Genomic DNA, 26,276 nt, shown 5'->3' with positions numbered 1-26,276 from the left:
AAGTGCCCAACAGAGCCATAAAAGGGAGGATTCAGGCACTAGATCAAAGCACTGGCCCAGGGAGCTGGGGGCAGAAGCAGCTGAAGGTTTTCCCCTCCGCAGGGATTCACCTGTTCCACAAAGGACAAGGATGGACAAGTTCAAGGCATAAGCTGCTATGGGAAGAGAAAAACCTTGCCGGATGATTTGACATTCCCTGCTCACAGGCAGAAGAGGTCGCACGGAGAGCCAGCTGCGCACATCCATCTCTAAAACAAGCACCAAGGTACAACATCCAGGTGTTTACTGCACATCTTCAGGGTGAGCAGTGGCCAGCCCTGGTCCCAGGGCCCACTGGCCGCAAGGTGCCAGCAGGTTTTCCAGGGCATCTTCTCATCTGCAGCACTGGCTGCTGCCATGGAGACTGGGCTCAGGTTTCTATGGGCTGCCATGTGAATGCCTGTAGCAAGAAAGCTCTTAAAATCAATGGGCTGTTACACGGAGTCTTTTTAAGTTTGCTGTTAAGTTGCTAACAAAACTGAGAAGCCCCTGACACCTAGATGTGCCTTGAAACCCCAGGCAAAGAGGCTGCAAGGGTCCCATCGAACCCATTAAAATGAATCAGCAGAGGCATGGCTCCTCTCAGGAAACCAGAGAGGAGGTTTCTCAACACCCTTCCTTCACCCCATCACACACCACCCATAGCAGACACCCTCACACTGTCCCCCCCAGAAATGCTGGCATGTGCTTGTAAAACTAGATGATCTTTAAGGTCCTTTCCAACCCAAACTACCCAATGATTCCATAATAACCGAGCCTGCCCTGACATCACCTGTCATCCTGCAAGCCATGCCTCCACCCCAGCCTCATTTCGCTGGAAGGAGGGTTTGCCCAAGGTCTGGAGCCTGCATCCATGCAGGTACTCATGAGCATCACCAATGGCTAGACTCAATTTTAAAAGTCTTTTCCAATCTGAATGATTCCATGGTCTTCCCTGCCCCGCTGTGGTGGTGTGACCAGTGCTTTGCAGACCTGCAAAGTCTGAGGAGCCACTTTGGAGAGAACCGTAACAGACCCGTTCCTCATTTATACATCCCAGACAAGCTCCTAAGAGGAGGACAAATGTCAGCAGGGATACACAACCCCCGGGTGACTATCGCCACAGGAGAACAGCTCCCTTGAGGGGAGCAAGGTGAATATTTATCCTCTGTGCAGCAGTCCCTGGCAGGGATAAAATCCACAACCATTTCCTCATGAGCTGAAATAAAGATTTCAGGTTTTTCTTCCAAAAATCAAATTTCAAAGTAGTGTGGTTTTGATGCTGCATTTTTGTTGCTTTCAGGGGTTTTCCGATTAAAAATAGTCTTGAAATATAGCTTTAATGGTGGGAAAAAAAAAAATCAAAGCACTTCAGCTTTCCAACTTGACCTGTATTTCTCCTGGTTGAAGACCAGTTTTGATCCAAAGTGTTAATTTCCTTAAACACATTTTGCAACAAATCAAACCAGAGTATTGAAAAGTTTCAGCTACAGCCACCTGTAAGAGAATTTAGTGTCTCATTGTGTACACCTTAAAGAGGGAAATTAATGAATGACATCAGCACCTTTCTGCTCCCATAGGGCATCACGGGGGGCTGGAGGCTCAAGCCCATGAAGCCCATGGGTATCAACAGCCAGAAACAATGGGACAGGCAGAGGACAACGGGAGACCTGGCTTGAAAAGATGCTGGAGACTCTGCCTCATGAGGACAACTCCACAAAGCCAAAGATTTAAAAGCAAGTTCTTCACAGGAAAGTCACCTGTGGATAAGACATCTAGGCACAGCTGGCAGATGGCATCGGGTGAGGAAGAGTATGGTGGGAAGCCAGGGCTTACAGCCCAAGTTCTGATCCCAATTTCCTAAAACACCGGGTTTAAGTGTTATTGCCAGCAGATGCCCAGGTCTTATTCACTGCCGGCTGTGAGGCACTGCAGGGCAGGAGCTGAGGCGTTCAGGTACTCGGGTAAAGGCAGCACAGAAGGAATCCATAGGATGCACACCAGCCAGGGATGCCGACTCCCAGTGGGAAGCCGGGATCCAGCCCTGGCAGCCTGCACTAACACAGTCCTGAATTCCAACACATTGCAGACAAACATTTTTTAATTCAGCTTCACTGTCCGACATGGGAAAGGTCCATCCTGCAAACTCCCATCTGGCGAGCTCAGGGGAAAGGGCTCTCCAAGCTGAGAGTTACTGGTCTCTTAGGCACAAGTCGTCATGACTGAATTAGATCCGTTCTGTGTAAACAGAACCAAAAGCCAAAATCAATAGCGTACGTGTTTGCTCCTTCAAATAGGCCAAATTTAGAGAAGAACCAGCTGAGAAAGACAAATTGGGAACTGCTTTAAAGAGCTCGGGAGTCATCCAAAGCCTGAGAGTTGAGGCAGAAGGCATGTGGGTTTAAAACCCCCAGAAACTGGACTTGGGAAGGTGGGAATGAGCAGAAACTGAAAGTGACCATTAAGGATAGTAAAGCAGAAGAAAAAAAGGAATTGGCCTGTGATAAGCAATATGGAGTTTATGATTTGTAGAAAATCAACTTGGACAAGGAAAGTAAAGACAGGAGAAATCGCTGACCCAGCCATCCCCAGTGCCAGCACGGGGTCCCCATCGCAACCCCCTGCCACGTGGAAGCAGCCAAACCCGCAGCGGCGCGGGGAGCAGGAGCTGCCGCCTCTGTCTATGTCTCACAAAAGCCAGATGACATAACCAGAAGACAACGAGATACTTTCTAGTCCAGAAGGGACAAGGAGGAGGGGTTTCTCAATCTTGCCCCAAGAATTCAAACTAAAAAGCATTCAAATAGCAGCAGGCTCTCGCGAACACGAGCACTGATTTTTCAATGTGGCTCAGAAAGCTGGGGAAGCTCCAGGGGACCGGGAAAAGGCTTTATATTGTGCCAGGGGGGGGAGAAAAAAAGAAAAAAAAAGGAAAAAAAAAAGAAAAAAAGAAAAAATGCAAACAGGAGGCCTTGAGTCATTACAGACCTCTTCCCTCAAGCCAAGCCCAAGAAAAATAATACAGCAACTAATATGGGGCTCATTAATAAAGAAACCACAGATAATTAATGCCATGGTTTTAAAGGAGTAGCCATGTAACTAACTCTGTATCTTGCCTGAGGAGATTAAGAGTGTTTTGTTGACAAAGATGTAACGTTGATGTAATGATCCCAGACTTCTGCAGGGCTTTTTTTCCCAGCTAGTACGGTTTGATACCACGATCCAAAAACTCAACTGACTTTCTAAATGGCAAACAGGTTAAAACCCAGCTTGGAGCATCTCTGCCTACAGAAGCCCAGACAACCAGCATAACATGCTGCCCTAGTTTTCAGCTAGGTCAAGCTAGGTGATGTGTATTTTCAAAGCTTAGTGTCTCCTCTCAGGAAACACGTTTTTGTTGGCTAGAAGAGGCTTCTATCCAACACACAAAGGTACAATATGATTTACAATCTCAAGATCAGAGAAAGACAGTTTTAAACTCTTTTTCCAGCACATTCTAGCATCAAGCCCCTGGAAGAAGCTCAGTCATGGGGAAGTTGAAAATCAAGGTTGGACTTCTTACTAAGCAAGCTTCACTGATTTGAAGGAGGAATACTTGCCAGGAAATCCTATGGGCGGCGTTCAGCAGCAGATCAGGCCAGATGTAATTCTGCCTTTGGATCTGCAGCATCCACAGCAGGGGTCTGGGGAAGGGAATCCCCTCCTGGTGCTCAGCTTGGCGTTGCCCTTGCTTCCCGGGGGAGGTGCACAGGGCTGCAGCCCCCAGCTAAGGCATTGCACGGTCCTTCTCCAGTTGCTTTGGGCCAGGAGTGCAGCAGACATCTGCTCCATCAAAACTGGAATAGCTCCCCACAGCAAACCCCTCCCCCATCACTACTTCGTATAACCAAGGGCAGAAATTTTTGCTCACAAGTTTCATACGGTACCTGGGTGCTGGATTTTGGAACTGAATATGTTGTAAGCCTAAATAATATACCAGATTAATTATTTCCTTTTGGAAGTCCATGTGAGATGCCTTAGCAGTGCCCTGTTTTCACAGGGGGATGTTTGGGGCTCGCTAGCATCCTACCCAGGCACCCTGAAGCAACCCAAAAGCCTGAAGAGCCCTGCAAGCATCACATCCCAGGGTCACATCCAGACTGGAACAACTCTGCAGGACTCCCCATGCTCCCTGCCACGCTCTCAAACAGCACAAGCGCCTCTCCTCCTCCAAAAAAAAAAAAAGAGCAAAAATAGTTTCTGAAGCAACCCTGGGGCAGAGCACAGCCCTGCTGCCATTGCACGCAGGAGACGCAGCTGCCCCGAGCAAGTGGCCACCAACCTGCAGCAGGGCACCAGGCACTGCTGGGAGGTGCAATGCCCCGTGAAGTTGCTTGAGAAGGAGCAGAGAAGCTGCCGATCAAACCAAGCCCTTGCTGCAATACTTCTGGCATATGGCAAGCCATAAAAGCCAGCAAGGGCACAAAAACCTGAACTAAGGCAGAAGGTCAAATCATAAAATGTGGAGGAGTAGCTGCAATTCTCGCTAGAGGATGCCTCATGGCTTGGTAAGGTGGAATAGCACTTTATTTTTTTAATCACGGAGAAATCTCGGAAGTAGCTTGAACTGTCCAGATAATGAAACCTGTCAAATTTTGTGTCTTTGGAAATCAGTGAGATTTAGGCTTTATTTGACTTTTGGTTGAATGGCTTTAGGATCGCAGATCAAATTGCTTTGGAAAAAGCCATTAAGTTTAGTAATCACCTCAGCCCTCTTGCTCACATTTAGTACAGGCAGACAAAGAGAAGATAAAAGGTAGAAGTGGCTCAATACCATCCAGGTCTCAAAGACTGCTCATAAATTACAAACCATCCCTCAAAAAAAAAACCAAAAAAAAACCAAACCAAAAAAAAAAATGGACCAGACTACGATTCAGGTATAATTTAGGCTTCCAGTAACAAACAACTAAGCAATTGCCTTCATCCACTTACATCTTTCTCCACCATCACCCTAGCCCTCCACAATTATTTAGCTCTAATTAGCAGTTAAGAAATTCACCAATATACTAATTTACTTCTAAATGAACAAAGGCACAGTACAAAGTATAGCTGTGGATCATCCCTGCAGCAGAGCTGATCTGCTCTTCATTATTTTCAAACTGTAACACGTTAGTAGTGCATTTTTTTCTTTTAATAAATCCAAATGTCAGAGATCCCGAGGCGCCTCTGGTCCTGATTAAGTGCTTGAAAAATAAACTTGTCCCAAATCCAGAATATTGTTAGTCTTCCCCTGTAGACCCATGAATGTCACCACTTTTCTTTTTACGGCAACATCTCACCAATTCACACCAGTTGCTGGGAGAACCGCTGGCAGCGAGGTCAGCTGGCAAATGAGCATCAGATGGGGGAGCACATCCTAAAGAGGATCCATCAGGACCTGAGAAGTGGTTGCAGGGAGGCAGAGACCACCTTTCAGACATGCTCAGGAAGAGTCATTTTGCCATCTCAGCTCATTATCATCATCACAAACCCAACCCATAAGCACCCTCATCAGCAAAGCAGCAGGATGCCTGCTGCTGCAATGCTTGTGCCATGATTAAGCCCCGGAGCAGATGATACGAACCCAGCTGCAAAAGACCACTTGGCCATACATGAAGCATAGCTCGCATGAAGGAGTTAGCAAGGTGCAGCCAGACAGTTTAAATCAGGCATGAGAACAGAGGCTATCCCCAAACAGTTAACAGCAATGCCTGGGAGAGCGAAGGGAACACAGAAAGGACTCTGTACTGCTCAGCCACACATACAAAAAAATCTCAGTTTACATTCGCTGGCAGATTTCCCCCTCAGGACACCTGTTTGCATGAACTTGAACAGCAAACCTTGGCTAGAAATCCCCAATAAAGCAGAAACATAAAGGGCTTGCAGCCTGCCCCACTGAGAGCGATCACCCATCTCCCCGATGCACAGAGAGAAGCCTGGAGCAACGCACCAAGCTCCTGCTGGGTGAGAGCAGCTCGGAGGGGAAGGTGGCAGCCCCCAGCACCATGAGCACCAGTGGGACTCTGGAGCAGCTATCCCTCTCCCACCAGCAGGCTCCCCAAGGAACCAGGCCAAGGAAGCATGATGCTTTGCAACCCCCAGAACCACAGCTGCCTGCGCCCACTGCAGAGCTTCAAGCCCTTCCCGCCACCTCAAGGATGGCGAGCAGCAGCAGCAAGCCCTCCCCAGGCCGGCGCCATGTCCCATGTAGGCAGAAGCAGCAGTCACCCAGCCTCCTGCTTTTTCCTGTCCCATGGTGAGACCTGCCACCCCACTAACCTCGCTGCTTCCTTCCCTCCAAGCCACCCCAGCCACAGCCAGGCTCGCGGGCAGACCCACCGACACCTCCGTGCGTGCAGTGCCCTGACCCAGCTCATCACCACCTTCACCGAGCCACCCCTCTTAGGCTCAGTGCAAATGCTCAGGAAGGTCACCTGAAGTCACCTTGGCTTCCACCAGCTCCCAGACACGTCGAGTTACATTCAAACCATTAAAGAGCGAGATTGCAATAAAGCCAATAATAACTAGTAGCTTTGCCTGGGTATTTTGCCTTTGTACCCGATTGCTCCTTAGAGCAACTTGTTTCCCCAGGAGACATTCTGGTGATGAGACATACCGGAGGGGCACAGGGAGAGAGGGTCCCTGCACATACCTCCCACAGCAATGCAGGAGTCATACCTGAAGAGACGAGTCCTGAATTTCATTGGTTTCCTTGGGCACCTGGACAGATGGAGAAAGAAAGAGGAAAAATATCACTGCCCAAGGACCTCCACTGACTTAAGCACGCGCTTTTTGTTGGCTTCAGGATTGAAGGGCACGCTGCCTGTGACGGCACAGGAGACATCCAGGGAAAGCACAGCGGGAACCAGCCATTCATTGTGACATGAGGGAACAGCTTTTGATTAAACCTCTGAGGTGTTTGGGTGACTTTTACAGTTTCTTTTCGTTTTGAAGCTGATCAGTCTTAAAGCAGGCCCGCAAGAGGTGGGAGCTGGTGTGAGGTGGGGCACAATTATCCTGTGCGTTCCCACTGACAGTCAACTTACTGATGGTTAAAATAAAACTTTCTCTCTGCTGGGTAAGCCACGGGAGCCGGTCAGGTGAGTGCTCCACACCTACAGAGCACAGGAGATTAGATATTGAGAGCAGGTTAAGAGGAGCCCACCACCTTACACTATCAGAAGTCACATCTTGTAGCTTTTGGTTTGTGGGGTTTTGTCCTTCTTCGCTCTAGGGAGTAAGTCCAACTTTTGTCGGAGCTACAGCTAGTACCTAAGGCCTGTCAGCATGAGAAATGCCAGGTAACATTTTGGGGCTGACCATGGGTGACACTTGCTAGGAACTCAAACACACCAGTCTCCTTAGAGCAGGCAGCCAGTGTGGCCTGCTCTGCGTCACATACTTTGCCTTCTCCACATTTACTCCCTGGCAAAGCCAGCTCCTATTCAATCCCTTATGATCCAGGCTTTTCTTGAAATCCTCCTCTTAAAACAGTAAATACAGAGGTTGATGCAGCCCATCCTGGGGAATGGGGCAGTTACTGCAGGGCTGCCCCAGGGGCAGGGAGAGGCAGGGGCAGCAGCACCAGCTGGGTGTCACCGCTCCCACTTCGCTGCCTGGGTGTGCTGGCACCAGGATCCCGCAGGAAGGAAACACTGGGCAGGATCCAGACAGGGCAGATGCCCCATCCGACACCCAGTTCCCTCCCTTGACACTGCCCGTCCTCAGCAGCTGGCCCAGCTCCTCACCAAACCATCAGAAAAGGGTATTACACTCCAGAGGTTTGTGCCAAACTGACGATAGGTGCTTGCCCCTTCAGCAAGCCCTTCCCAGGCAGCTACAAAACCCTTCTGGGTACCTGGTCTAGAGAGATGAGGTGTCTCCCTGGGCCACCTCCAGCTCCTGATGAAAGACTGGGTGGGGTGCTCCATGGGGATTTACTATGTGATCTGGGGGGTTTTGGCACAAACATATTTCTTGGAAAATGGCTGAACACTGTAATAAATGTTAAATCCACAAAACTTCTGTTTTCCAGCAATGCTCACAAAACAGAGGAGACCACCTTTGAAAGGATGATGCACCAAAGGGTGCAGTGCAGCCATCTTGCTGGGAGTGAGCAAGAATTTCAAAGTGATGTACAATTATTGAGTACAGCTTTTGGCCTCTTCCTAAAGTGAAGCTCCAGCTGCAGTATTACTCAATAGCTACTCAAAACTTTCTTGTGTTAAACACATAAGCACATACACCCCCCTAGCCTTTCTTTGGCTCAGAAACTCTCCTTTTAACTCTCCCTTTGCACCAAACCCATCTATGACCTGGAAGGAGGGTTTGGATGGTGAATGAAGAACCACCCCATGTGCTGGCCACCATCACCTCCTTGCACCTCAACTCAACTGGAGACCCAAGTACTTCCAGGCTGCGTGGATGTCCTGGGCTGGTCCTTTCATTTGAACCATGTTACACCAAAGAGGACCAGCAACCCCCAGATTTGTCAGCTGCCCTCAGTCACACCTCTGGCCAGGCTGGTGAAAGGTCCCATGGGGAAGCGAAGCGGTTGAGGTTGAAGAAGTGTGTGCACGTTGAGTTGTAGCTGTGGCAGTGCTCGCCAGCGGCTGCTGGGTCTCCCATCACAAAGGTCAGTTGCTGTAGAGCACCCTGGGGAGGAAAACACAGAAACCATCGTTTACCCTCATGCTTCCTCCAGAGGAGAGGGAAAGGTCTCGGTGCATGCCTCCATCCTTTCATAGCCAGGGACTTCTTTACAGGATGATTTAGTGATCAGCATTCACTGCTCATCTTCAAAAGCTAGATGCAAAGATCCCGGGAGCAAAGGCTAAGAGCCAGCAATGTACAAGCTATCCTTGAATTACATAACAGTGAGGATTCAAGAAGCGCTAAGCACACTGCAGGATCAGGCCCTTACTATTCCCCTCTAAGGGAGCATCCTGCCCTGACCCAGCCTGAGCAGTACCTGGTGCAGAGGCAGCACTGAAAGGGACCCTTGCAACGCAGGGCACTTGCATTGCCCTGGCCCAAAAGCAAGCACTATGCACAATGCAAAGCCTTTGCAAAGCTCACCCTCCCCAACCGGGAAAATAAATGGTGTGTTTTAGGAAGAGAAGGCAATGGATTCCTTCAGAGGGAGTTGCAACCTCACTTCATGCAGCTAGAGCAGACCACGTCCTCAAAGGCAGCCTTGCCAGGTCTGCCCAAGCTCTCACCTTAAAGGGGATCTCGAAGGACTCGATGAGGCCTCCAATGATGACCAGCCCTTCAGTGTTCACTCCCATCCCGAAATAACTGGACCAGCTCACTCTGTCCACCAGCCGACAGTCCACATGCAACTCCAGCCTCTCCAAGGAGATGCTGAGAGCAACTTGGTGCCAGCACCCGTCACCAAGAAAGGAAACTGGGAACCTGCATGTCCCAGAGGGGAGAGGGAAGAGGTACAACATGAAACAGGTCCCACACCTTGTGCAGGACTAGGCTTTGCCCTTACTAGCTCCGAGGGTCCCTGATACATCCATCCTTAGTGCAGAGGTAAAGGACAATACTAGAGAAATCAGGACCACCTTATTGTCACAAGTAAGCACCACCACTTCTCCTCCAGCATGGGAATGCTATCTCTATCCAATGGATCTGGGCAGGTCTACAACCAGTTGAGGTGTCTGGGAAATTATCGGTATTTGTGTCTCTTACCACTTGATTTACCTCCAGGTATTTGAGTCTTGTTGTTCTTTGCTTTGTTTCCCAGATCTGCACCATTTTGTCAGAGTGGAGTTAGGCAGCAACTACCTGTGCAGTCACACCACCAGGTCTGAGGGACTTGGTTGTCACCTGGGTGGGGGGACATGACCTTGACTCAACTGAGGTGGGGTCAGAGCATCACTGCTCAAAGCCCGTAGTGGGAAACCTTAACTCTGGCCCTCAGAGTAGAAAAGGAAGCATGAAAAGGCAGAAAAAAAGCACCTGAGCTGGAACTTACTCATAGTGTCTCCTCCTCGTGGTGACAAATACCAAGGCGTAGGGGTTAATCCTGATCTGGAAGAGCACATGGCTTCGATGGCTAAGGATGGTCACGAGGCTGGTGTCCTCCTTCAGTGAGTACCTGAGCTTCATCAGTACACTCAGCTCATCTGCAAACCTAGCAGAAAGAAGTGATGTATGGTATCTTGCAGCAGCTGCTACACCACCATGAACTAACTGCCCTCTTAGGCCAGGAAAAAAAAAAAAAAAAAAAAAAAAAAGGAGCCACAGCACAAATGAACTCAGTGAGAACAAAAAATAAAAAAAACAAGAGCAAACAATCATTCAGATTGTAAGGTCAGGTACTCAAAAAGAAGCGGTGAGGCCAAAATTAGCATTGCCCGTATAACCTTAACACATCCCTCTCAGGTGCAATCTCAGCACGTGATTTCCCATGGGAGTCTTGCCCTGCCCACTGCTGAGGTTGGATGGGAACCCTGTTACAAGCAGCTTTTCAATGCTGCCTTCTCTCACCATGTCCTGTGTCCTTGCCCACAGCAAGCTACAGCCGTGTATCAAGTGTGGCAATGTCCCAGCCCGGTCTATGCCGCCATAGACCAGCACCTTGGCATCAGGCAATGCTGATAGATGTGGCTGTGCTGTCCCTTCCTCCCTCCAATTATGTGCTGGAGCAGAGAGGTCTTCCTGGTGGAACACCAAGAAAACACATTCCTGGAAAGGGTCAGTCAAGCACTGTGCCCATGTGTCTTGCCTGCACACAACCAAGGCAGATGAAAGAGAGGGAAGAAGCACTGAGCTCCTGAGAGCACAGAGTGGATGTGTTATCTTTGTGCCGTTATGGAACGGGGTCATAAAGCAACCCCTCAAACCAAGCATGCATGGGATGATCAGCACCCCAGCCCCTGAAGGCAGCCTACCTGTCCCCAAACGCCTCCCTTGTAGGGATGTTGAGGGTAGCGTACTGCCCAATCTCCAGGATGCTGCAGTTGGCTTCATCATAGCCAAAGGAAACATTGCTGAGGTCCTGCGCATGGGAAGTAATTTTGTCCAGCAAGTTAACTTCATCTGCATTGGGGGAGAAGAAAGAGATGCTCAGTAGCTGAGAGACCTTCCCTACAGGGCTCTGCTCTCTTTATTCTTCCTATTAAACAACAGACAAAACCCCCAGGAAGAAGAGAATGCAATTTGGGCAAATTAAAATAATTCACAAAATCAGTAAGGTCAGACCAAAACAAACACTCAGATAACCTCAGGAGCAGCCAGGTGATTTTTGGAACAGAATACATGTTGAGAAGTCAGTGTCCTAGAGACACGAAAGGCCATTGCTACCTTTATGACAATACAGTTGGGATGCTCAGGACTTTAAAGCAGAGCTGGGGACACAAATGTCCTAAAACACAAGTCCTGGATCATCTGGGTATAGAAAATTCTGCTCAGTCCTTTCCCAAGCTTCCTTGTTGAAGTTTGCCTGATTTCAAAAGAAGTAGACCAGGAGCAGGATGCAGTTACCGTGTCCCTCACTGGGGCAGGTGGCCCAGCCAGACCACAGGGCACTCCCCTCTGCCCCAAGCAGGGTTCATTGCTATGTCAGGGCCAGGAGCTGTGCATCATCCAGCGGGTGAAGGGCCCACTTTGAGAATTACATTGTGAACAAGCAAGATGGTTTGAATTGGGCAGAAGCCCCTGGTCTGGGCTATCTGGCAGCAGCTCCGTCACTTCAGTCTCATGAGGGGCTTTTAACTCCCTTGGTGAATAAAAGACATTCCCCTTCCAAGTTCATGCTGTAACTAAAGAATCCTTCAACTACAGAAATACCTGAATAAACGTTTGTTTGAAATTACAAGGTCTCTTGTTCCCCTCCATTAGTGAAAAAAAAAAAATAATAAAAAATCATAGGCAGGCATCTGGCTCTACCTGGATACACCATTTCTACCTCAGAGCCACCTGCAGCCAGGTCCCTCCTTTCTTGTCATCCCTTTATGCTGCTGGGCAGTGTGGCAATAACCCTGCCACCTGCAAGGCGTGGGGATGAGGGACCAACCAAGAGCAGCACCCCATGGGTCCAGACTTGCCAGAAGGGTCTCGGTCACTCTGGATCCACAGTCCCTGCACTGGGAGGGCCTAGACAATCCCACTTGATGACTTGTCACCAGGAATCCTGCCAGTACCATCAGCACTAGTGTCTGCCATCACTTGGGAGGCAGCCAGCCTCTGCATTCACTCCAGTCCCCACTGCTGATGAGGCGCGAGATTTATTTGAGGGCAGATGAACAGCCTCAGGCGTGCTGCAGCCCGACAGGAGATATACACACCGTATAGATCCGCTGCTCTGGAAAATAACAAGTCAGCTGAGCAGAAAGCTGCTTTGATCCAGTTCAGACACTAACATATCAGGCCTGCCACTGTCTCCTCAGATTTTGCAAGGGAAAGACCAGTGTGCTGGGAAGGAGGGGAGCGGATGGGGTCCTGCAGGAGATGCAGCCATTTATGGTGATTTGGGATTTCAGCTGGTATTTCCCCAGCTCCCCACAAGGTCACAGCATCTACATGTTCCCAGGCAACCCTCAGCTCAGCAACGTGAACGTGCATCAGCCTTCAGCAGCAGGAACATTGCAAAAACAGTACCAAGCCACGGGGTGCAGGGCTGAGCCCCTCAGACTTGAACAGTCATAAATCCTGAAACAGTACCCAGCTGGCAGAGCTATCAGAGTGGCAAGTGATGTGTATGCACAGCGTGGGGAATGAATCTGAGACCAAACACCGCTGATGGAGGGGAAAAAAATATCAGGGATGTTTGTCCCTTCTCATTCCCAGGCAAGTTTTGGGAGGTTATCTCCCAGCTGCTGACACCAGCGGATGTGCCAAGACCCGCACGCTCCATCTCGGGGGGCTGCAGCCCTCATCACTCATCAGCTTTGCTGGTGATTACAGGCAGACAAGTGTGAATTCAGTGGATTCTATCAGGTGAAGTGCCTTCCTCCACAGGCTGCGGCTGGGGACTTAGTACCAGAAATAACATGTTTGCATGGAAGCTTTCCTGGGCAGAGTATGGCTTTAACACACGACTTGGGCGTTTGCTGAAAGTTAAAGTCATGGTCCACAACAACATATGCATCTAGGGTTAAAGTTAAGCATGTGCTTGGTGCTTTCCTAAATAAAATAGCAGAGACTTCTCTCCCCAAGGCCAAAGAACTGGAAGGTAGCAAGAGAGCGATCACAGGGGCAGGGCTACACCAGCAGGTTTAAACAGCCAGCGTTGATGTTCTCCTCCGGACCCCTCACCAGCCCCAGGAAAAAAATATGGCATGAAAGAAAAACAGAATTATGTTGAAACTGATGAGATCTCTTAATGCTCAGGCAGGAAGCACAACCCGTCACAGCCAAGGGAGCAGCTGTGCACTGTGCAGGGCACCAGCACACATCGTGCTTATTAGCCCAAGGGAGAGACAGGCTGTTCCCACTGCATGCCCAGAGCAACCCCAGCTCTGACACAGGAGCTACACACTGCTGCAGCCTCCCCCATGACAGCCGTCAGAGCCTGAATGTCTCTGATGGAAGGATTTAGTCATGTTCCCGTCCCTGTGAGCACCCCTCCACAGGGTTGCATGCACGCTGGGAATGGCAGCGTGAGAGCTGAGCTGAGCACAGCCCCTGCACGATGCCCGCAGTTCAGAGGGTGATGCCAGACCTCTACTGGAGACAAGCAAGGGCAATGGAATGGCAACAGGTCATTTCAATCCCCAGAGAAGATCAGCATTTAAACCCTGGGGATCAGCTGCACGGTTATACTCTGGGCAGATCAGCCATGCAAACCCCAGTCTTTTCTCCCTCACTTCCCCCCTGAGCCAAAAGAGAAGTGTTGAAATAAAAAATGATGTTTCTCTGAGACACCAGTCCTCACGCAGAGCTGGGGAAGCTGGAAAGCAGATGCCCTTCTCCCACTTTACCAGCTCCAGACTGCAGCTCTTCCACATGCATGGCTTTTTCTCCTCCCTCCCTGTTCTCCAGAAGCAGCCTTCCATGTATTATTTGAGCCACATCTGGCTAGTGTCTGTGCCATTGGGATAAGCCAGTGGGGCCTCAGAAGCCCGTGCTGCACGAGCCAGCAAAGCATCAGATTGGATTGATCTACAAACACTTTGAAGAGCATCTTGTTGCGGTAGCTGAGGCTCGTGGCACCATGCTCTCATGCTGGGGCAGAAGCTGACGCACAGCAAGGTTGTTTCCAACACTGGATTTAGTGCTTCAACCAGCTTCACCACCCAAGCTTTTGTTTGCAACTTCTCTCCAGGATTAACCAAGGGTCAACTCTCCATCCTGACATTGGTGGGTTTCTGGTTGTTTCAAGAAATGTCACAGATTAAATTTCAAAGCAGGTTTCTTTTCTCTCTTTGCCTTAACCTCTGGGAGCAGACGTGCTGCTTCTCAAGGACATGGATTACCTGTGGAAACAATTCTCAGCTGCAGAGTCTGAGTCACCAGCTATCAGAGATCAGGGTCACAGTCTTTCTGGGAACAGATTAATCCCAGACAGGTGGATGCAAGGATGCAGCGAGCGCAGTCACTGCAGTAGCCAGTCAGGGACAGGATGGACTGTATAATCAATATGGTAATTGTATTCCTTTACAAAAGATCATGTTTTCTCATGAGCTTTCAGCCTTCCTAGGGGCTCAGGTGCCTTATCCCCACGGGTATGCACCCCGCTGCCATGCTTCACAGCCAGGCTTCCCCATCCCCTTCCAGTGGCCATCAGTGGGCAGCTATGCTCACAAACACTCTACCACTGCTGTGCAACCTTCACTACCAGCATGCTCCTACCTCCACCCTGGCAGCAATGCTGCCCAGGACCCTGGAGACAGGGCTCACCCCAAGATGTGCACAGTCCAGCTGTGTTTGCACTGGACTCTAGGCTTGGGTTCTTCTTCGCCCATCTGCAGAAATGCCAGCCAAGACTGCCTGCAGTGCACGTTTAGCAGGCCACACCAGCATCTTTGCTATTCAACCTCAAACCAAAAGCTTGCAGAATGGCTCTTTCTACGCTGGAAAAGAGATTCCTGGAGTTCAACAGCTGCTGCCAAATTCAGCTTGCCTCTGGGCTCCTAAAGCAGCGCAGGAATCTTCCCAGGCAGCCCAGTGCCAGGGAGACTTGTGCATGGGCCAACCTCAGCAAGGGCAAGCACCGGCCACCGGAGCCAGAGCCAAGAACGTGGCATCACAAGCTGAAGTTAACCCCAAGCTGAGGTTAACCAGCGGCCATCAGGGTGCCAAGCATATTTTCACAGAAATGCTTCCAAGGATGGGGAGCACAGCAAAGGGGGATGCCTGTAACTAGCTGTTAGAGATACACCACAGAGCTATTCAGTCACATGCCACGAACTCATTGAGATGCTTGGTGTGGTGACAGGAGGTCCCTGCCTCCAAGAGCCCAGAAACCGTACCAAGAGTAACAGCCATCCCGACCTTGTGGTAAACCTGACCTGACCACAGTAAAAACTGCGGCTGTCCCAGCAATCCTAAGCTCAGGCTAAAAGAGAAAACCAGCAGAGTTTTTGCAAAGCTCAACAAGAGAAGGTGCATGCTCTAGTTTTCAGCAGCATGCCCTGGACAATCATTGCTTTGGTCTGAGCACACTGGTGCACTTTAAGAGACACTATTTAAAAAACTATGACTTCTTGTTTGCTTCCTTTGTAAAAAAGTTAAATGGTGAATAAATAAAAAAAGAATTGTGCATCCCTTTTTCAAAATGAAGTCACTTAGAAAAAGACACAGAAAGAGGGATTAAAGACTTTACCCCACCACTCTGAGAAATTATAAACAAATTCCAGCTCAAATATAAAGCACACAGAAAGCACCAGCATTTCTAGGACAAAGGAGAAATGAAGGCAGAGGGCTCTGCGTATGCCCCTCACTGTTTGGTGCTAGGGACTTTGCCAACATACCTGCATCACACCATAAGCTCAATGTTTTCAATACAGGGTTTTCCTGCCCTCGTCAGTCTTTTGGCCCCACGCAGAGTTAAAATTCCCAAGGAACAATAGGATTACCAGGAAACACAGAAAATGCCCTGGTCAGACTGGGGGCGCAGAGGGCAACGCCAAAGGTAAATCCGTCCTCCGAGGAGGAGGGTAGGTGCATAGGGAATCTTGCAGAGCTGGATTTGGGTTACCCTGCAAGGCCAACTGGGAAGACAGCTGGTGTGCATGGCCCCACCAGCCTGGCCTGGGCAGGGGAGAGGGGAGGTGGCAGGCAGCACCAAGGGCCAGGTGCTCCCCAGGGGCTGGTGAGCCAGGGGACCCCTGACGGGCAGTGCCTTGCCAACACACACAGTCCCAATGGTGGTGAACACACCAGGCAGAGCCAGGCACTGATAACGGGGTCTACAGGCAGCCCCAGGCAGAGCTAGCCATAAGCCAGGGCCAGGGTCCCCCAGGGAGCACAGCACAAAGGGAGACACAGCAGGTGCAAAGTCCATCCAACAGATAGACATAGAACAACAAGCATACAAGGGGTCCTACCAAGAGACAAGCTACACCCAGCATAGGTCCATGGTCTGTCCAGGAGGCAAAGCCAGAGGCAAGGCGAGAAGCAAGCACCCCACACCGTACCTGAGGGGAAAGCTAGGGGCACAGGGCTGAGCTTAAAGTGGCTCCAGGGATAAGGGTGTGGGTGGAGGTCCCAGGTGAGGCTGGTCAGGGCCATTTATGCCCATTAGTGTTCTCATGGACCAGATAGGGTTTGGTAGCAGTTCTCCACCATCCCATCCGGATGGAAGGTATTCCTTGGGAGAGTATCCCAGGTTGCAAATGTAGAAAAGTGACCATCTGTGCTCTCCTCTGGCTTGTACACAGATATGGAGCTTATACTCGGCTTTACGTTCTCCCCAAAGGAGGGAAATGAGGCACAAGGCAATGACATTAAACAACATAAAACATAACTGGAGCCCTGGGAGAACTGGTTACAGGGTCTGTCAGACTGAGTCACTTCCCCTGGATGTGGCACCACTGGTTGGGACCAGAAATAACTGGGCTGACAAGCCCTGGGGACAACTCCAGGGGACAGCCCTGGTGCTTGCTGGCTGGAGAATGGAGCATATGACTTAATGGGTCTTTTCTCCCTCTAATTTCTGAATGCCTTATGAAAATGTCCTGCCAGAAGTCTGCTTAAGATCATAAGCCATGCACTTCAAACTCTGAATTAGAGAGGCTTGTACATCACCGCTAGACTTTAATAATCAAGGCTCTCTGCACTAAATGATGGAAAAAGAGGACTTTATAGTGGGGCAAGTGTTTCCTGGCACTTCACACCACTGACACCACCACATTAACACAGGCATGGTCTGTAGCCAAGCACTTGAAACAAGACAGCCCTCTCAAAACACTGATGCTCCTCCACTCCCCTCTTGATGGCTCACACGTCTCCACCCTTTGCCTCTTGAAAGATGTTCTTGGGCTTGGAGGTTGTGCCTGACCTTCTCTGGACCAAGCTGACCAAGATGGCAGCTTCATTTTTGTTTGGACTTGCCTGATGACTCTGCACATTGGGTGGACAAGGTCAAGGACACCTTGGTAGTGTTGTGTTTGCAGGACAAGCTCTTCCTGCTTCTCTTTCTATCCTAGCATTGCTTGTAACGTAAATAACATCCACAGCAGCCATCTGCATCACCTCCTGTGCCACATTTGTTTCCTACTGTTCCCATTTCCCTTGTCATCTAGTATTTCTTTTCAAGGGCAACACCACAAGGCCCATAAGACAAGGTTTGAACCGAAGCGGATGCAGCTCGTGGTGATGGACCTGCATCCTGAGGGTTATGCAAGAGGATTTCAACCTTTGCCTCCCTGCTCTGGAGAGCAGAGATAATTTGGTTCTGACCCAGCAGCTGCAAGTTGAAGGGGACAGAGCCAAAGCAGGAAGAAAAAGAAAAAGGACATTTCTCACAGAGAACATTGTACCTATTAGCGGAAGAGTGAATGCAACCATGCACCCACAGAGAGGACAGAAAATTTCAGGGAAGTGAAACCTTTGCAGAAGAAAGAGCTAGCTGTACACATTGTTTAGACAGGAAAAATCAGAGCACAGACTTCTTTTCAAGCTCATTATGCAGATCTGCAGGCATGCTGCCGCTCCTTTGTACCAGTGCAGCATGGGGGGCTCTGCTGGCATGGGGAAGGGGCTTTTGGGGACAAAGCCTAGGGAGAAGGTAGGGCTGCTGGAAGTCGAGGATGACCTTGAATAAGGATACACTGGCTACAAGAAAAAGTAGGCCAAGTGGCAGAAGGAAGAAGTCTGTGAAAGAGTTTTTGGGAGAAGAGCAATGGGAGCAGGAAAGCAAGAAGTTTAAGAGCTGCTAAACCCCTACGGGAACGACGATACCAGAGTGGCCACAGGAGTGGGGCGGTGGGCTTGTTGGGGATTCCAGCCTCCAGCTTCACCATCCTCACCAGGTCTTCTCCTTGCAAATCCTAAACACCCAAGACATGAGACAGCATGAAAACCTCACCCCATTAACCAAAAGGGTATGTTTCCTTCCCTCGTGGGGACAGGGAAAGGCTTTGCAAACATGGAGTAAATCAACATCCTGACAGCTGAGAAATGAGTCTGACGACCCTTTTGAAGGAGGTGCTGGGAGGAAAGCTCGCAATGGCTACCTGTTCCACAGGCTTTGGTGGCCTCACCTTTTTTTTAATTAAGAAAACAAAAAAGAAGCCACTTCTAACATTCCCAAGACATTTACTGAGAGATCCCACACAACTCTTTCAACCATCTCCTTCCTGAACAACCGAGAGAGCTAACTCAACCCAGAGCTCCTGGTCTCTAGGAAAATGCTCTGGGGTGCGACACTTCACCCCAGTCTTGCACATCCCTCATCCCCCAGGGCACATGCACACCCTGGTGCATCTCCTGTCCCCCGTTCCCCACATATCCTTCCCAGTTCCCCCTTCTGCTGCTCTGTGCATGCATGTCCTGTCCCCTCCTGGACCACCAACGGCAAATGCTTTTGGGTTGAGCTCAAACACTCACTTTACTCAAACCAAACACGGTGGAACTGATGTTTTATCCAAATTCAATTCTTAACACTGCTTAATAGGTTTAACTAGAGAGGTATTTTTAAATGGATTTCATTTAAACCTGTACAAATCCTCACACAGCCTCTCTTCAATCTGTTCAAGTCTGCCTCACAGCAATTAAACTTAATTACTGAATTAAAGTGAATCAGCATAAACCAGATCGGAATCAGTCTACAATGCCTATACAGCAGATTCTGTGGGATTAATTTAAAAATAACTGAAAAAACATACTAGTAAAAATTGTGTGACACTGAGTGGGGACATGTCCCAAAAACATTGGCCCTCACTGTTGCTAGTAAATAAGCTTCTCGTTATTGCTTCATTGTCAAAGTAAATTAATAGCAAATTCTACAAATTGTCACACTCCAAGGGCTTGTTTCCAGTACGAGCTTTCCAAGAGCCTCCCTCTCTGTTGTTTTGTTTTATAGGGTTGGAAGACACAACGTCAGTATGCACAAAGCCACTGGAGAAAAGCAATGAAGGGATGATCATGAGAACCCCCTCTGGGTGGGATGGTCAGCACCAAGCAGGGCAGCTCGTGGCACAGCCAGGGTTTGGACCCTGGAGTTTCAGCATCCTCTTGTGCTGATGGAAAGTACACACACGTTGGCATGCACACACGCACACAAACACACACACACCCCCCAGGCTCCCATGGCCAAGGCTGTCTGGATTTGACAGACTACAAGGTCAGGACCACAGGAAGGTCTCTCCAGCCCCCATCCCTGGCTCCAACAGCAGATGCTTGCAGGAGAGGAGAGGAAAAGGGCAGGAACAGAATGAGTCTTTCCTGCTGCTTCCTCCCAGATCCCTGCAGTGTGAGGATTTGCTGAGCCAAAGGCAGTGCCTGTGTTAGCAGCAGGGACTTGAGCTCCAGTCTCTCCTGTCCCAGGGAGCACCGGAGGATGCTTCTGCTCAGCTGTCTGGGCTGCCTAAGAGATCCCTGGACACACTGAGCTTTCATTCTCTCCCTCTTGAGCTTTCATGATGTTTTGTGAAGTCTTAAACTCCTCCTAAGGCAGAATGGGATGCATTTTTAAAATCTCAGACTTTTTATGCTGTGGGAGCAGGAAAGCCAGCCGTAGCACGGCAGCACACAAGCAGCCCCTCTGCAGGCTACGCTCTCAGAGCAGTGGTAGGAAGGGAAGGAGGTGGAAGGGTTTGGTTTACCTCCTAACTCCTCTTTCTTCACCAAATGGCAGGGGGAACAGCAAAACGTACACCAGAAGCTACAAAACTGAAGTGAAGAGGTAGAGGTAAGGCAGGAAGATTTCTTACAAAAGGAAATGCAATTTCATCGTTTTGGAAGGAAGCAATAGTTTGATGGGAAATACCTACTTTTGAAATACCTCATTTCCCTTCTTCTCCATTACAAGTTGGTATTCACACATGTTTCTCCAGCTTAACCTCCCACTGTCTTAGAGTAGTTATTTTAAAGTCTGGCAGAGGCTCAGCCTGAGCTATTATTTCAACAACATTGAAAGCGTCTTGAGTAACAAGGGAAACGGTCAGGTTAGTATTATCTTCTGCTGCAGACGTACACATCTGGGAGACATTACAGCCTGAGAAAATAAAAATAAATATGTCCAGGGAGCCCATCCTGGGAATTCCTCTCATTTCAGCAAATAAGGGCTTGGTGCGCCCCAAACCCAAACCCTTCCTCCAAACTCCCCTGCGACTGCTCCTTCCACTAGTGATGAATGGGTTCATTCGGTTTAGTCTGACAGTGATTTTAAACTGTACGTGTAACGTCATCAGAGGCTGAAAATCTGAAGCTTAAACCTGATATCACTGGCGACGTGCAAGGCAAGCCAGATCCAAGGCAATATGTCCAGATGTTAGTCACTGGTGAAAGGCAACCAGAAAGAGTCTGATCGTGTGCCAGCAGCCATCTGTCACACCACGAAAAAGCACACGTTGGCTCAGGACCTCTGCGACTCCTGTTTTCCAAGTTACAATCAAAGTACCAAAAAAACCACAGGAAAGTAGCAGCAGTAAAGTAGTGAAAGGTCCTTTGTGCTTTCAGACCCAGGGGACCCCATGTTCAAACACTGGAGCTGCCCTGTTGGGTCAGACACCAGCACCTGCAAGTGCAGCTTCGTTTCTGGTAGGGGTCACAGCTGGAGGGAGCAACAGCAAACCCACCCAGCTGGCGTAAAAAGGAGTCTCAGGTTAACTCACACCCGTGCAGGCTGCACCCACGAGCATCCCCACACTGCTCACACACGAGCAGCGCCTGCGCTGTCCCCAGCTGTACACGCGTGTGCTTGCTGACCAAGATCCCCAGGAAAAATGACAGCTCAGCACAACATATTCCCTGAAGTGTCCAAACGGATCCTGCTTTGTAACCTGCTCGGCTCCAGCAGATCTACCTATGTAATGGCTCCCCCCAATGATTCAGCATGTTGCCCAGGTTTCCATTTCCATTTCCACACCATCATGGGTAAATTGATTTTCCTTTTGTACCGGTGGGGAGATGAAGCAGAGCTAATGCTGGGAGGCACCGTGAGGATATGTGAGCTGAGGTAAGTAGGATGTACATGTGCATGCCCTAGCCAAAGGGAAGTCTCAGAGAACTTGCCTGGAAGCTCTTGCCTGTCTTCTCCTGTGCCCATCCTCCCTGCTCCCTCGAGACCTTGTATGCCAAGCAGGGATCTTTTACACTCCAGCTAAAGCAATAAAAGTTGCAGCTTTTAGCCCCAGCAATCCCACAATCCAGTCCTTGCACTGACCAAATTGTTTGCTATTGTCCTCATTACAATCAAATAAATCAGAGTGTGTTTTCCCCAACCTGGCTGATTTTCACACTCAAACTCTGCTGCCAGCAGACCCCAGGGGCAGAAGACTTCAGCAGAGCTAGAGAGGAGCAGGCAAAAGGGCAACCTCCATATGAACCAGAGATATCCAGCGAGCATCTTTTCAAAGCTTTCACCTTTTGTGCGCTTGGAGGTCCTTTGCAGAGCTGCCTGCTCTGCTCCTAACATCAAGCCCTGGCAATCACAACCCTCTTGCTCTGCTGGGTCTCAGCGTATTCATGACAAATGTGTTTTATCAACCTCCCTGCAGTGGCCCAGAAGACTAATTGGCTGGGGGAACATGAGGCGGATGGATAGCTTAATTTTCCAAGCTTGATAAAAGCCAATGACTTCACTCAGGGAGAAAACATATAACACAACTGTAAAGGTCTGGCTCAGGTCACTGCCACCTCGCTCAGCTAGGGAACACCTTGTTATTGCATCCCTGCATGAGGAGCTGGAGGATGAGCAAAGATCCTACCCAGAACTTACTGTGCCCTTGGCCTCGTGCCCTCCAGCCCCACCACATGCATAAAGCTGGCAAACTGACACTCAGATCTGTTTTGACACGTACGAACTCACAAGTTCAGGGGTGACAAGAAGCCAGAGAAGCAAACTGCAGAGACTTCGCAATGAACTCTGCCATGAGTACAAGACTCTTGGAGTCTGTGATGGTAGATCGTGCCCCAGCCAGGGGGTTGGATGCTCACTGGCATCTGCTTTCACATTTAAAGCTGTTTCCTGCCTGCCAGTCTGCAGAGAAAACACTGAAAACATCACCCTGGAGTAACCAACGGTCCCAAAGCACAGGGCAAGCGCGACAGCTACATCCGCCAGACTGGATGCACACCAGCACTCCCTGTCCCACGCGCCTGGCTTTGGAGAGAAGTTGGCACTCAGGGGAGACAGCTTGAGGGCAAAAGTCAGGGGACAGGCAGGGGACACAGGGCCGGACACAAGGCTGCCAGGGACATGCTCCCATGCTGAGCCAAGCAGGACGGGCAGAGAGCCAGGGCTCCCAGACACGGTCTTCTGGCTGCCAGGCTCCTCCAGCCATCTGCCTGGCAGCGATGGGACGGGGGATGCTTCATGGGAGCTTGTTGAAGACTTGAGGTCCCAACTGCCAGCAGGGAAAGGCAACTCCTGTCTGCTCTTCTCAAGAGCACAGGGTCTACTGCAGGAGACTGCCTGTTGCACAAGCATCTGGCAAACTTTTTATCTCTATCCAAACCCACCCTAACTCAGGGAAACTCACTCTTAGACATGCCTTCGTTCAGCAAGGCCCATTTTCTGCTTTAAAGAATGGCTACAGGTCAGTGCATGGTTGACCTTAGCTAAAATACAGCCACTTCATGCTGCAATTAATCACTTCAGAGATACTGGCGTTCCCTGCAAAGCAGCAAGGGTCCCATGCTGGGACAGAGGGGAAAAACCGATGCTGCTTCTGGGAGCCCATGTCTGCCACAGCCCCGGGCTGTGGTGCTGGACCTGCCTGAGCTGAGCATTGCCACCACGCCTTGCAAGTGTCTCTACCAGTTCCCATTACTCAGCACATGACTAATGCCCAACCCAAAATTAGTACCAGCGCACTTAATTAAATGGAGTTTTCCACTGCAGGCAAGTGAAGTGCACAGCGCTTTGCAGGGATCTATTTCTGCTTCCCTCACATTTGGATACTGGTGCAAGGGTCAGTGCTCAGGCTGTGACCTGGCATTAAAATTCATTTGATCCAGAGCAATGTTCTGGAGGTTTTATCGAGCTTCCACTCATTGTCTTCCACGGGGCATCTGCAGAAACAGAGCAGGAATGAGAGGAGAGAGAGAAAGAAGTACAAGAGCCTCATGTACCAGCAACAGCACAGCCTGGGGTAGAGCAGGGCAGGAGCAACAGTCCTGACCTTCAACTCATGCTCCCTTCAATGCTGCTCACAAGAATAAAGAAAAAATTAAAAATGAGTGTTTCCCAGACTAACAAGCTGATATTTCACAGCCAAAAAGCACTCTGATATTCACCTCAGGCAAAACATGTGCACATTTGTGATTCATTCCACACTCGCGGCTGCCAATTTTCCTGCACAAACGACTGAATTGTTGTGGTTTCAACCTCTACTCAATTCCTGAATGCTCCTCCAAGTTCGTTATGCTCAGTGTTTCACAGAGCTACTCACCTCCCACCTCTCCCCCTCCACTGGTATTTTTGCACCTGAAGCATCTTAGGGTGCCTGTGAGCCTTCAAGTTTCACGGCAATCTGCTTGATGCCACGAGCTGCTGTTTTCTCAGGCATCAGGGCCACCTGCAGAGCCAGGAACCCTGAGACCCTCAAGCAAAAAGACCTCCTCTTCTTGTAAAGTCTCGCTTTACCAAAGCCTCACGGGTCAGGTTGAGCCCACGCTGCTTGAACCACAGCTCAGAAGGCTTCAGGCAAATAAACATAAATCAGGATTTCCTTCATGTGGAGAGAAGCTGTCAAACCCCAGACTGTGATGGAGGCACCGCTGGACCACCTCCGCGGAGGGCTGACCCTCCTGGAGCTCCCTCAGCAGGCATTCCTCCCGCACCGCTGCCCCATGTCCCCGGGCTGAGCCTTGGCTCGCCGGGGCCCAATCCTGGGCAGAGGAGGGTTTGCAGGCAGCGAGCTTGGCCAAGGATGGGCATGGATGCTCCACAGAGAATGAAGCAGCCTCCTGCAGCTTCATCTACAGATGAGGTTGCAAGGAGGACATGGCCTCATGGCCATGGGTCAACGTCTGCAACAGCAAGCCTCTACACAAAAGCCCGTTGCTGGATGTGGAGATCTCCACCCCTGTTTTCTCCCCAGAGCTCAAAATCCTCTTCCTCCCTGTGAAAAGCATCCCATCCAGCTGGCTTGTGTCTACTCCTCTATCTTCTACTTGTAAAGTTGCATTGGAGCATCCTACCCGCTAAGAACCACTTCCCAGCTCCAGGGAAAGAAAGTTTTCCTTTCTTTCCATTTCTTTATTAACCTAGAGGATTTCCCAGGAAGGAAAACAGAGTTTCTTATGCAGAAGAACCCAGAGGAAAATCCCTCAGTTTTCCACCAAAAAAGAGAGAATTTTTTAAGCCTTTACTGTTCACGACAAGTAAAACTGAGAAAGGTGGCGGTCACCCACGCTCACCCATGGGTGCTGCCTCTGTGCAGCCCACCTCAGGTAAGAGTGCAGATTTTGGGAGAGCCCCAGAGTTGACGAGTCTTGTTTTAACAGCAAGGATGGATCTGCCTTTCAAAAAAATGTGCTCTTCATTCCTCCTGCTGCCTTGGAGTGGGGGAAAACACATTCATTAGAGATGCACCACTTCTGTGAACAGACAACCCTGAGAAAATGCTGGATTTGGGATGTGGGGGAGGTCTCAGGGTGAAACGAAATTGCTGGAAAGAAACTCATGTCAAACTGAAAACTTTCCCAATATTTGAGTTAAAAAAGAAAAAAAAAAGAAAAAAGAAGGAAAATGAGTCATTTTGAGTCAGCCTAGAAATGAAAGGTTTCATCTTTGTGGATGAGTTACCGCTTTTTTATTTTCTTTTACTCAGTGCAAGTGAACTTTAGTTAACTAACACAGACAGGTGTTTGAAACTGAAAATGAAATTTTGTTTTTAAACCCCTGAGGTGTCAGCACATTTCCCCAAAAAGCTTTCTTTGCAAAACACAGGAAAACCAACTGTTTTAATGCTTTTGAATTTCACTCCCACTTCCCAATTTGAAATCATTCACCCGATTTAGACCCAGTTTCACAAGCTGTGCTCCATCTACCCCCCTTCTCACCACCAGCACCGAGCCACCAAGAGACACCTCTCTACTGGCAGCTCAGCTTCAGGCTCCACCAAGTTCATCAAGGTCCACCAAAGCCGATACCTGAGCCCACCCTCCCTCAACTTCACTGTTCCTATAGAACATCCCCACGTATAGATGCATCTTCTGGTTTAGTGCCCCAGCACCGTGTTTGATAATCTCTGTGGCAAATACTTTGCTGGATCTCTATTGCACCTCACTTGCAAATCACCTCTAGCACAAAATACTCTGGAGGGGTGAAAAGGACCACTCCAATGACCACCTTTATAGGCAGGCACAGGTTGAAAGCCACCAGAACTCCTCTAGTCCTATGAGCTTCACCCATAACCCCCCCCTAGTATCTCTCCAGCATCACTGAAGTGAGCAGTGCGTTACGCTACTGCCCTGCACCTCTGTGTAATGATTAAAAACCAGACGAGCAGCTAGACCCATGAGCTAACTTCCCAGACTGAAAAAGAAGGGTTTGCTAAACTAAAACAAAGTACCAGGAATTATTTTTTAAGCTGCATACTGTATCCAGTATCACAGTGAGAGAAATCCTTCTGGTGGAAGGTTTCAAGGTTTCTCTTTCCGAGACGTTAAAA

At 49.5% G+C, this 26,276-nt stretch overlaps 1 protein-coding gene across 1 annotated transcript in view; it reads right to left on the bottom strand.

The window, feature by feature from the left end:
- The window catches only part of LOC106631359 (collagen alpha-1(I) chain-like), a 90,651-nt gene that overhangs the window by 44,694 nt on the left and 19,681 nt on the right, over positions 1 to 26,276 (bottom strand). The window contains exons 2-6 of the mRNA XM_055721404.1: positions 10,941 to 11,088; positions 10,022 to 10,180; positions 9,258 to 9,453; positions 8,548 to 8,691; positions 6,715 to 6,756 (exon numbers count right to left, since the gene is read on the bottom strand). Coding sequence (XP_055577379.1) covers positions 6,715 to 6,756; positions 8,548 to 8,691; positions 9,258 to 9,453; positions 10,022 to 10,180; positions 10,941 to 11,088 — 689 coding nt within the window. The remainder of the gene's footprint in view (positions 1 to 6,714; positions 6,757 to 8,547; positions 8,692 to 9,257; positions 9,454 to 10,021; positions 10,181 to 10,940; positions 11,089 to 26,276) is intronic.

Source organism: Falco cherrug, chromosome 9 (assembly GCF_023634085.1).
Source record: "Falco cherrug isolate bFalChe1 chromosome 9, bFalChe1.pri, whole genome shotgun sequence".
Taxonomy (NCBI): domain Eukaryota; kingdom Metazoa; phylum Chordata; class Aves; order Falconiformes; family Falconidae; genus Falco; species Falco cherrug.
This window is presented reverse-complemented; position numbering and strand designations above follow the sequence as displayed.